General features: G+C 36.8%; 1 protein-coding gene across 4 annotated transcripts in view; it reads left to right on the forward strand.

Annotated features, from left to right (window-relative positions):
• The window catches only part of ptprz1a (protein tyrosine phosphatase receptor type Z1a), a 305,504-nt gene that overhangs the window by 196,734 nt on the left and 95,202 nt on the right, over positions 1-13,568 (forward strand). For all 4 annotated transcript variants that reach the window (XM_039761121.1, XM_039761122.1, XM_039761123.1 and 1 more), the window contains exons 9-10: positions 3,103-3,284; positions 13,007-13,133. In XM_039761121.1, the coding sequence (XP_039617055.1) occupies positions 3,103-3,284; positions 13,007-13,133 (309 nt within the window). The remainder of the gene's footprint in view (positions 1-3,102; positions 3,285-13,006; positions 13,134-13,568) is intronic.

The following is a 13,568-nucleotide window of genomic DNA, read 5'->3' on the forward strand; positions in this document are numbered from 1 at the left end:
GATTAGAAGCATTTTCCTTAAAACTTTTAAGAACTGTTTAGATATTAACATGAAGCAGAAAGCTAGACTAACAGTTTATTTTTGAGCAGTAAAACATAATACTTTAAAGTATTTTTTCAGTATGACATATTTGCTGAAAAATGTTTCTGTACCATTTCCTTTTATTTCTTCTGGGTACTGAATTTTGAGAAATAACATAAAAAATTAAAATAATCAGTAACTGTGAGTTTAATCTGAACAATGCTCAATAAATGTTATGCATAGTACTTTTATATTAACTGAATCACCAATACGTGTTTAACACAGAATCTGATTTACTTGTAATAAATGAGAGCTTACTCTACACATGAATGTGCAAAAATAATCTTTAAAACTATTTGTATATTCTGAGCTTTAACCTTATAACTCTTAAATTAAGTTCAAGTTTAAGTAAACTTGGTCATGTATGCATAATAAAGGATCTACATACCTTTTCATACAGATCATATGTACTTATGTGCAAATAAATCAATGCAATAATTTGGTTCACATGTTCAAATGAGCTTATTGTACAAATCAATACATGCAAAATTTGTGGAAACAGTTTTTAAAGTAAAAATTTACGTGATTTATATTTATAATGAGAAATATACAGTATGTAAAATTTGAAATTAAAAACTAGATAGATAGATTGAACTTTGTCTCCTGGGGGAAATGTGGCTTTTTACAGAAGCTCTTAAAATAATTTCATTGATAAATAGATAGCAAATATATATATATATATATATATATATATATATATATATATATATATATATATATATATATATATATACACACACACAATAGTCTTGACACAAACCAAATTGACTAAAAAGGAAGAAAATTAAATAGAAATTAACTTTCTTACCTGGCAGTCAGTTACAGTGAGGCATTATGCAAACATATTAGTGTATAAAGGAGCCCCAGTAGTGTTTCTTGATGCATTTCTGCTGAATGATTCGTTGGCTGAAAGTACTTAGTGTGTTAGAGGGAGAATTCATAGCATTGTTCATAATGGCACTCAGTTTTGTTGTAATTCTGTCCTTTACTACTACCTTCAGGTGGTCCAGATTGTGTCCCATAACTGAGCCTCCCCTTTCAATTAGCTTGGTGGTTTGGTGGGCCTTTCTTGAAGTGATGTTACCAGCCCAGCACACCACAATTTAGAAAATCACACTGGCCGTCCCAGAGTTGTGGTTCTAAACTACATTAACTATATTACCTACAGGAGCACAGTATCCTAAGATAAAAACAGCCTGCTCTTCACTTTCTTATATAGTTCCTCCATGGTACGAGACTGGTCCAACTGGAGAACTATATATTTAGTTTTATCTAAATCCTGATGGTTTTACTGTTGATTGGAACCAAAGAAATAGTAGAGTTAAATATTTTTCTTTACCACTTAACTAGTGTTGGGTACTGAAATTGACACAATAAAGTTTCTTTCTCATACAGTAATTCAATATGTTCCCTGATATGTGAAATAGTATAACAGTCATTACTCTGCAGGAAAACAGATAACTAGCTACTTTGTACTTAAGTTAAACTGGGAGATGCATGCAAAAGGGAAAACAAATGAAAATAAAATAAAATGAAATGACCAAACCCAGACAAGAAGCAAAATTCATGGACAATAATCAGGCAAGAGGTCGGAAACCAGGCAAGACACAAAAACAATCACAAAGAGAATTCAAAAAGGTTTAGAAGGGTTTATCAGTGGATTGGTTAAGGCTAAGTGCAAAGGTTTCCCTTTTATCCTGTCTGCTGATTAATTTAAGGTCAGAACCCCAGAGACCATGCCCCTAGAAATGTGGAACTCCACCCATTCAATGAAATGCAAAATGGCTTCCACAATAGGACAGGGCTATAAGACCTCAAAATTCAGTCCTAATCATGACAATAACATTAATCTGAAGTCACATTAGGTGATTTGCAGTCATTGGGTATAAAAGTTGTTGCTGATTCCTTTGCTGGACCATGTTAATTTTAAACAGAAAGTCACTGCCCATGTAACATTTACTGATGGTTGTGCTCGCTCTGTTTTCAGACAGCCAATAGTGTGCTATGTAATGGAGCTGGTGCTGTATGAAGGATTCAACTATGACAAGTTTATGTAAAACATGAGATATCAGACAGTCAAACTTCTAATCTCTTTATGTTGTTCAAAACACTTGCCTTCCATATTCCTTGCCACTGAATCTTTGTCACCAGATCCTTGTTTCTGCATTCCAAATGAGCATTCATTGGTTGTCAGCTTGTTTGCATACAGAGCCCACACTTCAGAGTAAAGATAAAAATTAAACCTGTCAGACTAATTGGACAGAGTTGCTTGGTATGTCTTATTAGGCAACTGGATTCACAGGAGTGAATTGCTGACTGCCTCTGATGCTCTAGCATTATGTAAGTGATGTCTATGACTGAAAATCACTGGAAAAGTCCAGTAATGTGAAATCAGTTTTAGGGGAAATTACTGTGGTACCACAGTTAGCACTACTGCGTTGAAACACTGAATTCTGAGCTCATATCTCAACTTACTGTCTTTCTGCAAATTGAGCATTCAGTCTTTGTTTGGCTGACTTTTTTCCTCAGTACTTTAGTTCCCTTCCATATATCAAAAACATTAATTGAGGTCTGAATGTCCTTATATTCTCCTTGCTATTACTGCATTCCTGAGCTGTTTAGGGCAATCTCTTAATTGTTTCATGTTGACTCAAAATATTTTTCTTACCTCTTACCTCCAAGTGCCATGTTCATGATCCACTCTGACATTTTCTGGCCTGTTTAAAGATAATGAAAAGAATATAAAGGCTTATTTTGATTCCATGTCTAGAGTAGTTATGTGTGGGGTTTAGGGGTCTGAAATGTTGACTACTAGTCACACCTGTATTGAAAAGTTATATGTGCTTGCCGCAGGAAATTCAATTAACGTACTGTAGCTTGTCAGCCGAACAGTTTGTTATTTTGGGTTTTAAATAAATCAAAAGTGAAAGTGTTTAAATGTGCTGTGTGATTTTTTTATTATTATTTATTGTATAATGTGCCTGATTGGATACATAATTGATGTGTTTTATTTTTATTAAGTTTGCAGCTCTGAACCAGAAAATGTCCAGGCTGATCCAAAGAATTACACTAGTATTCTTGTAACTTGGGAGAGGCCACGGGTTGTTTATGAATCAGTAATAGAGAAGTATGCAGTTTTATATGAGAAACTACAAGGAAATTCTGTTAAACAAGAATATTTCACAGATGGAGATCAAGATATGGTAATGTATTTTCTTTGTTTTTTTTCTGTTCCTTATAATAATGATTGTGTATTATATGTTAATGAAATAAATGTCTGCAGACATTTATAGTTTATGGAGGCACAGGCAGGGTGAGTGCTAATAGAAAATAAAACTGAACTGAAAAACTGAAACACCATTATGCATAATAATGGGCCTATTTTGCAGAAGTATACTTAAGTATCATCTGTCTTACTAATGTACTACATCACACAAACATTAATGATATTCTTGAAAGTACTGTACAAATGGAACTAAGGACTAGGAGATGAAAAGAAGATAGTCATCATCAGGATGATTTTTGTAATAGCTGAGCCATGTACAAGGTTTTTTTGGACAAAATCCAAATCTTTTTCCAAACAGTCATTACAAACTTGTAATGTAACTTGGAGGGAACGCTATCTTATATGTGACATGGCTAATCCATTTGATTATGGTGTAAGGGCAAATAAGTTGAGATGTAAACCTCATGTGGATATCCCATGCAGCAAACCACACCCTTCTGTCCAAACCTAAACTTAGGGGTCAGTTTTCACTTTTAGTCCACAATGCACTTGGCAGTGGTCATTCCCATCAAAAGGTTTCTATAAATTAGCTTTAATAAGCTAATTAAAAGGACAAACTTAGGTACAGGATGCACTCTGGACCCTCTGGAGGTAGTAGCAAAGAAGAGAATTAAAACAAAACAGAGTTCCATTATGAACAATATGGCACATCCTCTCTCTGACACACTAACACTGAGGACTTTTACCCAATGAATTATTCAGCAGAATACCAAATTTTATACCAACAACAATACGTCTACAAAATGCTTCATTGTGACTGTGACAGCAAAGTCAGAACTTTTGTTTCTTTTTAATTTTCTTGCTTTATAGTCATTCAGCATGTGTTCATACCAAAGTATATGCATTTATTTATTTTTGTTTGTTAATTTGTTTGTTTGTTTGTTTAAAGAGCTTCTGTAAAAAGCCAAATTTTCCTTTAGGGGCAAATAAAGGTCTATCTAATTTAATCTAATCTAATCTAATGAGACACTCAAATATAGACATCTTTATTGATTAATTATACAAGGTACTCCTAGAGATTTCTGCCAGTGGCAGGACAACACCCCATGCATGCATGTACATAAGTATTCACAGCCTTTGCTCAATACTTTGTCGATGCACCTTACAGCCTCAAGTCTTTTTGAATATGATGCCACAAGCTATCCTTGGCCACTTTTGCCCATTCCTCTTTCCAGCACCTCTCAAGCTCCATCAGGTTGGATGGGAAGCGTCGGTGCACAGCCATTTTAAGATCTCTCCAGAGATGTTCAATCGGATTCAAGTCTGGGCTCTGGCTGGGCCACTCAAGGACATTCACAGAGTTGTCCTGAAGCCACTCCTTTGATATCTTGGCTGTGTGCTTAGGGTCGTTGCCCTGCTGAAAGATGAACCGTCACCCTAGTCTGAGGTCAAGAGCGCTCTAAAGCAGGTTTTCATCCAGGATGTCTCTGTACATTGCTGCAGTCATCTTTCCCTTTATCCTGACTAGTCTCCCAGTTCCTGACGCTGCCACTACCATGCTTCACTGTAGGGATGGTATTGGCCTGGTGATGAGCAGTGCCTGATTTCCTCCAAACATGACGCCTGGCATTTACACCAAAGAGTTCAATCTTTGTCTCATCAGACCAGAGAATTTTGTTTATCATGGTCTGAGAGTCCTTCAGGTGATTTTTGGCAAACTCCAGGCGGGCTGCCATGTGCCTTTTACTAAGGAGTGGCTTCTGTCTGGCCACTCTGCCATACAGGTCTGATTGGTGGATTTCTGCAGAGATGGTTGTCCTCCTGGAAGGTTCTCCTCTCTCCACAGAGGACCTCTGGAGCTCTGACAGAGTGACCATTGAGTTCTTGGTCACCTCCCTGACTAAGGCCCTTCTCCCCTGATCGCTCAGTTTAGATGGCCGGCCAGCTCTAGGAAGAGTAATGGTGGTTTCGAACTTCTTCCACTTATGGATGATGGAGGCCACTGTGCTCATTGGGACTTTCAAAGCAGCAGAAATTTTTCTGTAACCTTCCCCCAATTTGTGCCTCAAGACAATCCTGTCTCGGAGGTCTACAGACAATTCCTTTGACTTCATGCTTGGTTTGTGCTCTGATCAACTATCAACTGTGGGACCTTATATCGACGGGTGTGTCCCTTTCCAAATCATGTCCAATCACCTGAATTTACTACAGGTGGACTCCAATTAAGCTGCAGAAACATTTCAAGGATGATCAGGGGAAATAGGATGTACCTGAGCTCAATTTTGAGCTTCTTGGCAGAGGTTGTGAATACTTATTTATATGTGCTTTCTCAATTTTTTTATTTTTAATAAATTTGCAAAAATCTCAAGTAAACTTTTTTCACGTTGTCATTATGGGGTGTTGTGTGTAGAATTCTGAGGAAAAAATGAATTAATGATTAATTTAATCCATTTTGGAATAAGGCTATAACATAAAATGTGGAAAAAGTGATGCGCTGTGAATACTTTCCGGATGCACTGTAGATTGTCCAAATACTCTTGTCTGTACATTATTTTACCTGAAGTTAAAATCACTTTTATACATAGTTTTTACAAAATATTGCTAGAAATCTATACTAATAAAAGGCAAAGCCCTCACTCACTCACTCACTCACTCACTCACTCACTCACTCACTGACTCACTCACTCACTGACTCATCACTAATTCTCCAACTTCCCGTGTGGGTGGAAGGCTGAAATTTGGCAGGTTCATTCCTTACAGCTTCCTTACAAAAGTTGGGCAGGTTTTGTATCGAAATTCTACGCGTAATGGTCATAACTGGAAGCAGTTTTTCCATTTACTGTAATGGAGATGAGCTTCAACGCCGTGGGGCGGAGTTTCGTGTGACATCATCACGCCCACCGTAATCACGCAGTACATAGAAAACCAGGAAGACCTCAAAAAAGCGCTGAAGAAAACATGCATTATATAATTGAGAAGGCAGCTAAACAATAAGAAGCGAAGCGAAAGTGACATATACAACCATATTCATGAGTTCTGCTACTTGAAACAAAGCACGATGTAAACCTACACTTTAAAATTAAGTTCATAGACGGGCTGCCGCTGGCGTTTGTAATTTAGTGCCTGCCCATATAAGGCTGTCCGTCAGCGGCAATCCAATAGCAAACTGCCACGGATAAATATTCACGGGTGAAGGACTGTGCTTATGGAGAGGAAGATGAGATGGTCAGGGTGGTGTTTGACACAAACTCAGCGAAACTGCGAGAGAAAGTTTTAAGTGCCAGGACTAAGGTAACATTAAATACAGCCATGGACATAGCACGAGATGGCACCAGCACAGCTGGGAACCTTCGATGCATGTACACCGAAAGGCTCACGTGAACTGACGCAGTGCACAGATATAAGGCAACAGTTCCAAAGAGCTGAACAAAACCGAATTACACAATTGAAAAGGCAGCAAAAATATGAAGCGCCTCATACATACAAGCATATTCATAAATCCAACTACTGCGGAAACAAAGCACACGTTGGAAAAGTCAATGTCCCGCTAAAGGAAGACAGTGTAAAAAACCGTGCATGCAGTGTGTCAGGTCTCAGATAAAGAAGAAGACGAGCTGTTTATTGATGCAGTAAGAAACGAATCGATGAATGAAACCTGTCATCTTTACAACGATTGACAAACACGGAATGTAACTTGAACACAACACATCCTACAAATACGAACCTGATTGAAAGAAATAATGATAATCAAATCCTTGATGACAGCAACACTCAGTAACACTCACAAAACAAATACTGTATATTGACAGTCATGTTACGTTATTTTTAAAATGTTCCCTTTTCTTTTCTAGCTTTTTTAACACACTACTTCTCCGCTGCGATACGCGGGTATATATATATGTATATATATATAACCCGATCTACATACTCGAATAATGGATACTTTATTCGCCATCAATGATTGTTTTGGTAAAGCCATACTCAGTGTATTCATTAGATGAACGGTAAAAAGTAAGGGCGAGGGGAGGATGACTTATTGAGGCATGCAGGCTGTAGTCTTGCGTCCAACTCTATCTGAATTGCGATCACATTTGAAAAATATATCTTTTCAAGTTCTATTTAGTCCATATGTGTCAAACTCAAGGGTCAGGGCCACATCCGCCCGGCGTAATTATATCCGCCCGCGAGATCATTTTATATACTGTATTATTGTTATTAAAGCCCTGGTATATGAAGCGCTGGTAACACAATAAACTACAGATCCCATAATGCAGCGCTTCAGCTGCCTTGCCAACACTTACCGCAAGTTAATCAAGTCTACCTTATGATGCTGCAAGTTATTGCGGCTAGCTCACACGATGCTGAAGAGAAAAGTTGATTCTGAAAATAGAGCCTTTAAAACCGATGGGAGGCTGAGTATATGTTTACTGAACCCGTGTGTCTCATTTGTGGAGCTAATGTGGCTGTAATTACAGAATTTAATCTAAGACGGCACTATAAAACAAAACATCAGGGTAACCTGAAAGACCTGAATGCAATGCAGAAGATACAGAAAGCAGAAGAATTAAATAAGAATCTGACACTTCAGCGGACGTTTTTACCCGTGCACAATCACAAAGTGATTTCAAGTGAAGCTGCTTTTATGGGAGACACAACCACTTGCCCCACTTTCCCTGTTACCAAGTAATGTTAAACCAAGTCGTCACTACGGTGTTCCCAAACGCACTTTGCTGATAAACTGAGCGCACTGAGTTTGCACGGCGCTTTGTTGACTTTGAAGAACAAAAAAAGTCCGTCTACATGCGGCTCAAACCTTGTGCATGTTTGGTAGCACATATCTGTGTGAGAAGCTCTTCTCAGTGATAAAGACTAACAAAACAGCACACAGGAGTCGCCTCACTGATGAGCACCTGCAATCCATCCTGAGAATCTCCACAACACAGAACCTCACACCAAACAGAAACGAACTTGTGGCCAAAAAAAGATGCCAGGCGTCCAGCTCTAAAATGACATATGAGCAAAGACAACTGAATGATTTGATTTGTTATTGCTGAAAAGTCAACAAAGCGCCGTGCAAACTCAGTGCGCTCAGTTTATCAGCAAAGTGCGTATTTGGGAACACCGTAGTGACGACTTGGTTTAACATTACTTGGTAACAGGGAAAGTGGGGCAAGTGGTTGTGTCTCCCATAAAAGCAGCTTCACTTGAAATCACTTTGTGATTGTGCACGGGTAAAAACGTCTGCTGAAGTGTCAGATTCTTATTTAATTCTTCTGCTTTCTGTATCTTCTGCATTGCATTCAGGTCTTTCAGGTTACCCTGATGTTTTGTTTTATAGTGCCGCCTTAGATTAAATTCTGTAATTACAGCCACATTAGCTCCACTAATGAGACACACGGGTTCAGTAAACATATACTCAGCCTCCCATCGGTTTTTAAAGACTCTATTTTCAGAATCAACTTTTCTCTTCAGCATCGTGAGCTAGCTTCGCAATAACTTGCAGCATCATAAGGTAGACTTGATTAACGCTGTAAATGTTCGCAAGGCAGCTGAAGCGCTGCATTATGGGATCTGTAGTTTATTGTGTTACCAGCGCTTCATATACCCGGGCTTTAATAACAATAATACAGTATATAAAATGATCTCGGGGCGGATATAATTACACCCGGGCCGGATGTGGCCCGGCCCTTGAGTTTGACACATATGGACTAAATAGAACTTGAAAAGATATATTTTTTCAAATGTGATCGCTAATTCAGATAGAGTTGACGCCAAGACTACAGCCTGCATGCCTCAATAAGTCATCCTCCCTCGCCTTACTTTTTACCGCTCATCTAAGGAATACACTGAGTATGGCTTTACCAAAACAATCATTGATGGCGAATAAAGTATCCATTATTCGAGTATGTAGATCGGGTTATATATATATATACATATATATATACCCGCGATCGCAGCGAGAAGTAGTGTGTTAAAAAGCTAGAAAAGAAAAGGGAACATTTTAAAAATAACGTAACATGACTGTCAATATACAGTATTTGTTTTGTGAGTGTTACTGAGTGTTGCTGTCATCAAGGATTTGATTATCATTATTTCTTTCAATCAGGTTCGTATTTGTAGGATGTGTTGTGTTCAAGTTACATTCCGTGTTTGTCAATCGCTGTAAAGATGACAGGTTTCATTCATCGATTCGTTTCTTACTGCATCAATAAACAGCTCGTCTTCTTCTTTATCTGAGACCTGACACACTGCATGCACGGTTTTTTACACTGTCTTCCTTTAGCGGACATTGACTTTTCCAACGTGTGCTTTGTTTCCGCAGTAGTTGGATTTATGAATATGCTTGTATGTATGAGACGCTTCATATTTTTGCTGCCTTTTCAATTGTGTAATTCGGTTTTGTTCAGCTCTTTGGAACTGTTGCCTTTATCTGTGCACTGCGCCAGTTCACGTGAGCCACTCGGTGTACATGCATCGAAGGTTCCCAGCTGTGCTGGTGCCATCTCGTGCTATGTCCATGGCTGTATTTAATGTTACCTTAGTCCTGGCACTTAAAACTTTCTCTCGCAGTTTCGCTGAGTTTGTGTCAAACACCACCCTGACCATCTCATCTTCCTCTCCATAAGCACAGTCCTTCACCCGTGAATATTTATCCGTGGCAGTTTGCTATTGGATTGCCGCTGACGGACGGCCTTATATGGGCAGGCACTAAATTACAAACGCCAGCGCAGCCTGTCTATGAACTTAATTTAAAGTGTAGGGTTTACATCGTGCTTTGTTTCAGTAGCAGAACTCATGAATATGGTTGTATATGTCACTCGCTCGCTTCTTATTGTTTCGCTGCCTTCTCAATTATATAATGCATGTTTTCTTCAGCGCTTTTTTGAGGTCTTCCTGGTTTTCTATGTACTGCGTGATTACGTGGGAGGCGTGATGATGTCACACTAAACTCCGCCCGGCGTTGAAGCTCATCTCCATTACAGTAAATGGAGAAAACTGCTTCCAGTTATGACCATTACGCGTAGAATTTCGATATAAAACCTGCCCAACTTTTGTAAGGAAGCTGTAAGGAATGAACCTGCCAAATTTCAGCCTTCCACCCACACGGGAAGTTGGAGAATTAGTGATGAGTCAGTGAGTGAGTGAGTGAGTGAGTGAGTGAGTGAGTGAGTGAGTGAGTGAGGGCTTTGCCTTTTATTAGTATAGATATGTGTATATATATATGTGTATATATGTATATATCTATACTAATAAAAGGCAAAGCCCTCACTCACTCACTGACTCACTCACTCACTGACTCATCACTAATTCTCCAACTTCCTGTGTAGGTAGAAACAAATTTTTAACAAATTAAAAAAAAAAACATTTGCGATTTGGGGCAAATTTACGTGTGCGATTACATACGATTAATCAAGATTAATTCTTACACAGCCTCTAATTAATTGGATTAATTTTTTTAATCGAGTCCCACCCCTAATATATATATATGTGGATATATATATGTGTATATTTGTATATGTATATATATATGTATGTGTGTATATGTACATATATATAACTGTGTATATATATGTGTATAGATATGTGTATATATATGTATATATATATATATATATATATATATATATATATATATATATATATATATATATATGTTTATCTGCGGTGGGTTGGCACCCTGCCCAGGATTGGTTCCTGCCTTGTGCCCTGTGTTGGCTGGGATTGGCTCCAGCAGACCCCCGTGACCCTGTATTCGGATTCAGCGGGTTAGAAGATGGATGGATGGATGGATATATGTTTATATATGTGTCTGTGTGTGTATATATATACATATATATATGCCAGCAACACTCATGACAATGACAAAACAATTACATTGTCAATCATGTTACGTTATTATTAAAATGTTTCCTTTTCTTTTTACTTCTCCACTGCCAATCGCAGGTATTTTGCTATATATATATATATATATATATATATATATATATATATATATATATATATATATATATATATATATATATATATATATATATATATATAAATATATATATATATATAAATAGATAGATATGACAACAACACTCATATCAATGACAAAACAATTACATTAACAATCATCTTATGTTATTTTTAAAATGTTTGCTTTTCTGTTTCATAACTTATTTAACACACTACTTCTCCGCTGCGAAGCGCGGGTATTTTGCTAGTATTAAATAAATTGAAGACCTCTATCTGAAATATTACACTTTGGGAAAACTTGAAGTCAAAACATTCTGTGAAAAGAACTTATGTTATATCTGTTTTAGAAGGCTGCAGAAGCAATCAACCGCTACCACATTAGTGGTACATGCATGAGATGGGGTAGTGTCAGTGATAAAATCAATGTCTTGTTCTTCCCCTGGATGACTGGGGTTGGTTATGAGCTGTAAGAAAACCATGGGATATTTTTAACCACACTTTGCCCTTTCACATGTTACAATATCATTTTTATCATTGAGTATGTTTTTTCACCAAAAAGACACTTTATCTTTTCCATGGTTTATATAATCCCTACATGTTCAAAAATAAAAGAGTAATGAACAAAGTGATGGACCTGCTTATGAAGAGATTGAGGTACATACAAGATATCATTTGGAACATTATCATGGGTGTCTTGATTCATATTAGTCTTTTTTATTATTGTTACAGAAAAATTAAAAATCTCCCCCATGCCTCTATTTTATTCAATTGGCAGCATTTTTAAATTACCTGTAATATATTTTAATTATCTTCATAGATAGATAGATAGTACTTTATTTGTCCAAAGAGGCAAATTTAGCATTACTAAATATAGAGGCTAGAGTGGTGAGCTGCCTGTAGAAGGAGCTGCAGCACCATCAGTACTCCTTTCTTGTGCCTCTCATACAGAATATGTGCTTCTGATTGAAAGAAAATTGAAAAATGTGCTAGGTGGGGCTGAATGGTAAACAAATACTCTTCTGTTAGACTGTTTTAAAATAAAGATTAATTACAATTAAGTATACTGTAATTTACATTTAATTTTTTAAACTGCTAGTTGTTAATATATAGATAAAATGTGGTTATTTATTTCAGTAGAGATTGCTAATGGACATTAAGGACATTTTAGTAATTAGTACTTTACAAGCTGAGAAAATTGAAACAAAACAAGAAGACTAAGTGATAAATAGAGATGAAAACAATTAAAACTATAGAAGGCATACTGCAGTACTGAAAGAACATATAGTGCATACAGTAACTGAATTAGAAAAGGCAAATTATGGAATCGGTTGTATTACTCTTAGTAAACTATGATTAAAGAAAAAAAGAGCCTCAAATTAAAGGTTCAAGTAACTGAGTTGTGGGTCTTGATATGATACAAGAAGTTACATTTGTAAGAAAATTCTGTAGTTATGACATATAAACTTGAATATAAGCCTTTAATTTTGTTGATTTTTATGAAGTCCTAATAAAACTTACTGCTGGGTAATTTTTTTCTTAATGGTTCTTATTACTATATTTTCCAGTATTAAAAGGTTTCTTTATAATGCTGAACAGATAATGAGTTCCACTTTCTGCTATTTTGTCAGTAATTAGTACAATCAGTAGATTATTCATTACATGTTATATTTGAAGTGCCTAAAGAGCAACATTTTTGCAATTACCAGTTAATAACATGTATTATATTTTGTGTCACAGGGTGCAATTATTAATAATCTGAGTGCCAATGCAAGTTATGTAATCCAGGTGGTTGCTGTGTGTATGAACGGACAATTTGGGAGACACGGTGACACGCTGATAGTTGACATGCCTTTGGATGATCCTGGTAAGCCTTGTGGTATTGTCCACAAACAAAAACAGATCATGAAACTACCAGTCATTCTTTTGCAAACCAGTTGCCATTTAAGCCAATTGGATCGTGTGAGTAAGAAATCAATGCTGTCTATAGAACATACTATAGAATAGACACAGAACAGACCTTTTACCCCTTGTGTGGGTGTGTATTTATTTGTCTACAGCAGCAATATTGCTTAACATTGAATTTTGGATTTTCACCACTATATTGAATTCTTCCCTAGGAAAGCTGGAAATGTGGTGCCCGCTTCTGTTGGATTCATGTTACACAAAAAGTATCTCACATTTTATTATTTTCCCTGGTGTTTTTTTTCATTATGTTGTGATATTTTTTTTGTGAAGAAAGGTAGATGTTTAGTAAACACAGCTGTGACTTGGACTATAGTTAAACAGTATTTATTTTTTT

This window comes from Polypterus senegalus, chromosome 8, assembly GCF_016835505.1.
Source record: "Polypterus senegalus isolate Bchr_013 chromosome 8, ASM1683550v1, whole genome shotgun sequence".
Classification (NCBI taxonomy): domain Eukaryota; kingdom Metazoa; phylum Chordata; class Cladistia; order Polypteriformes; family Polypteridae; genus Polypterus; species Polypterus senegalus.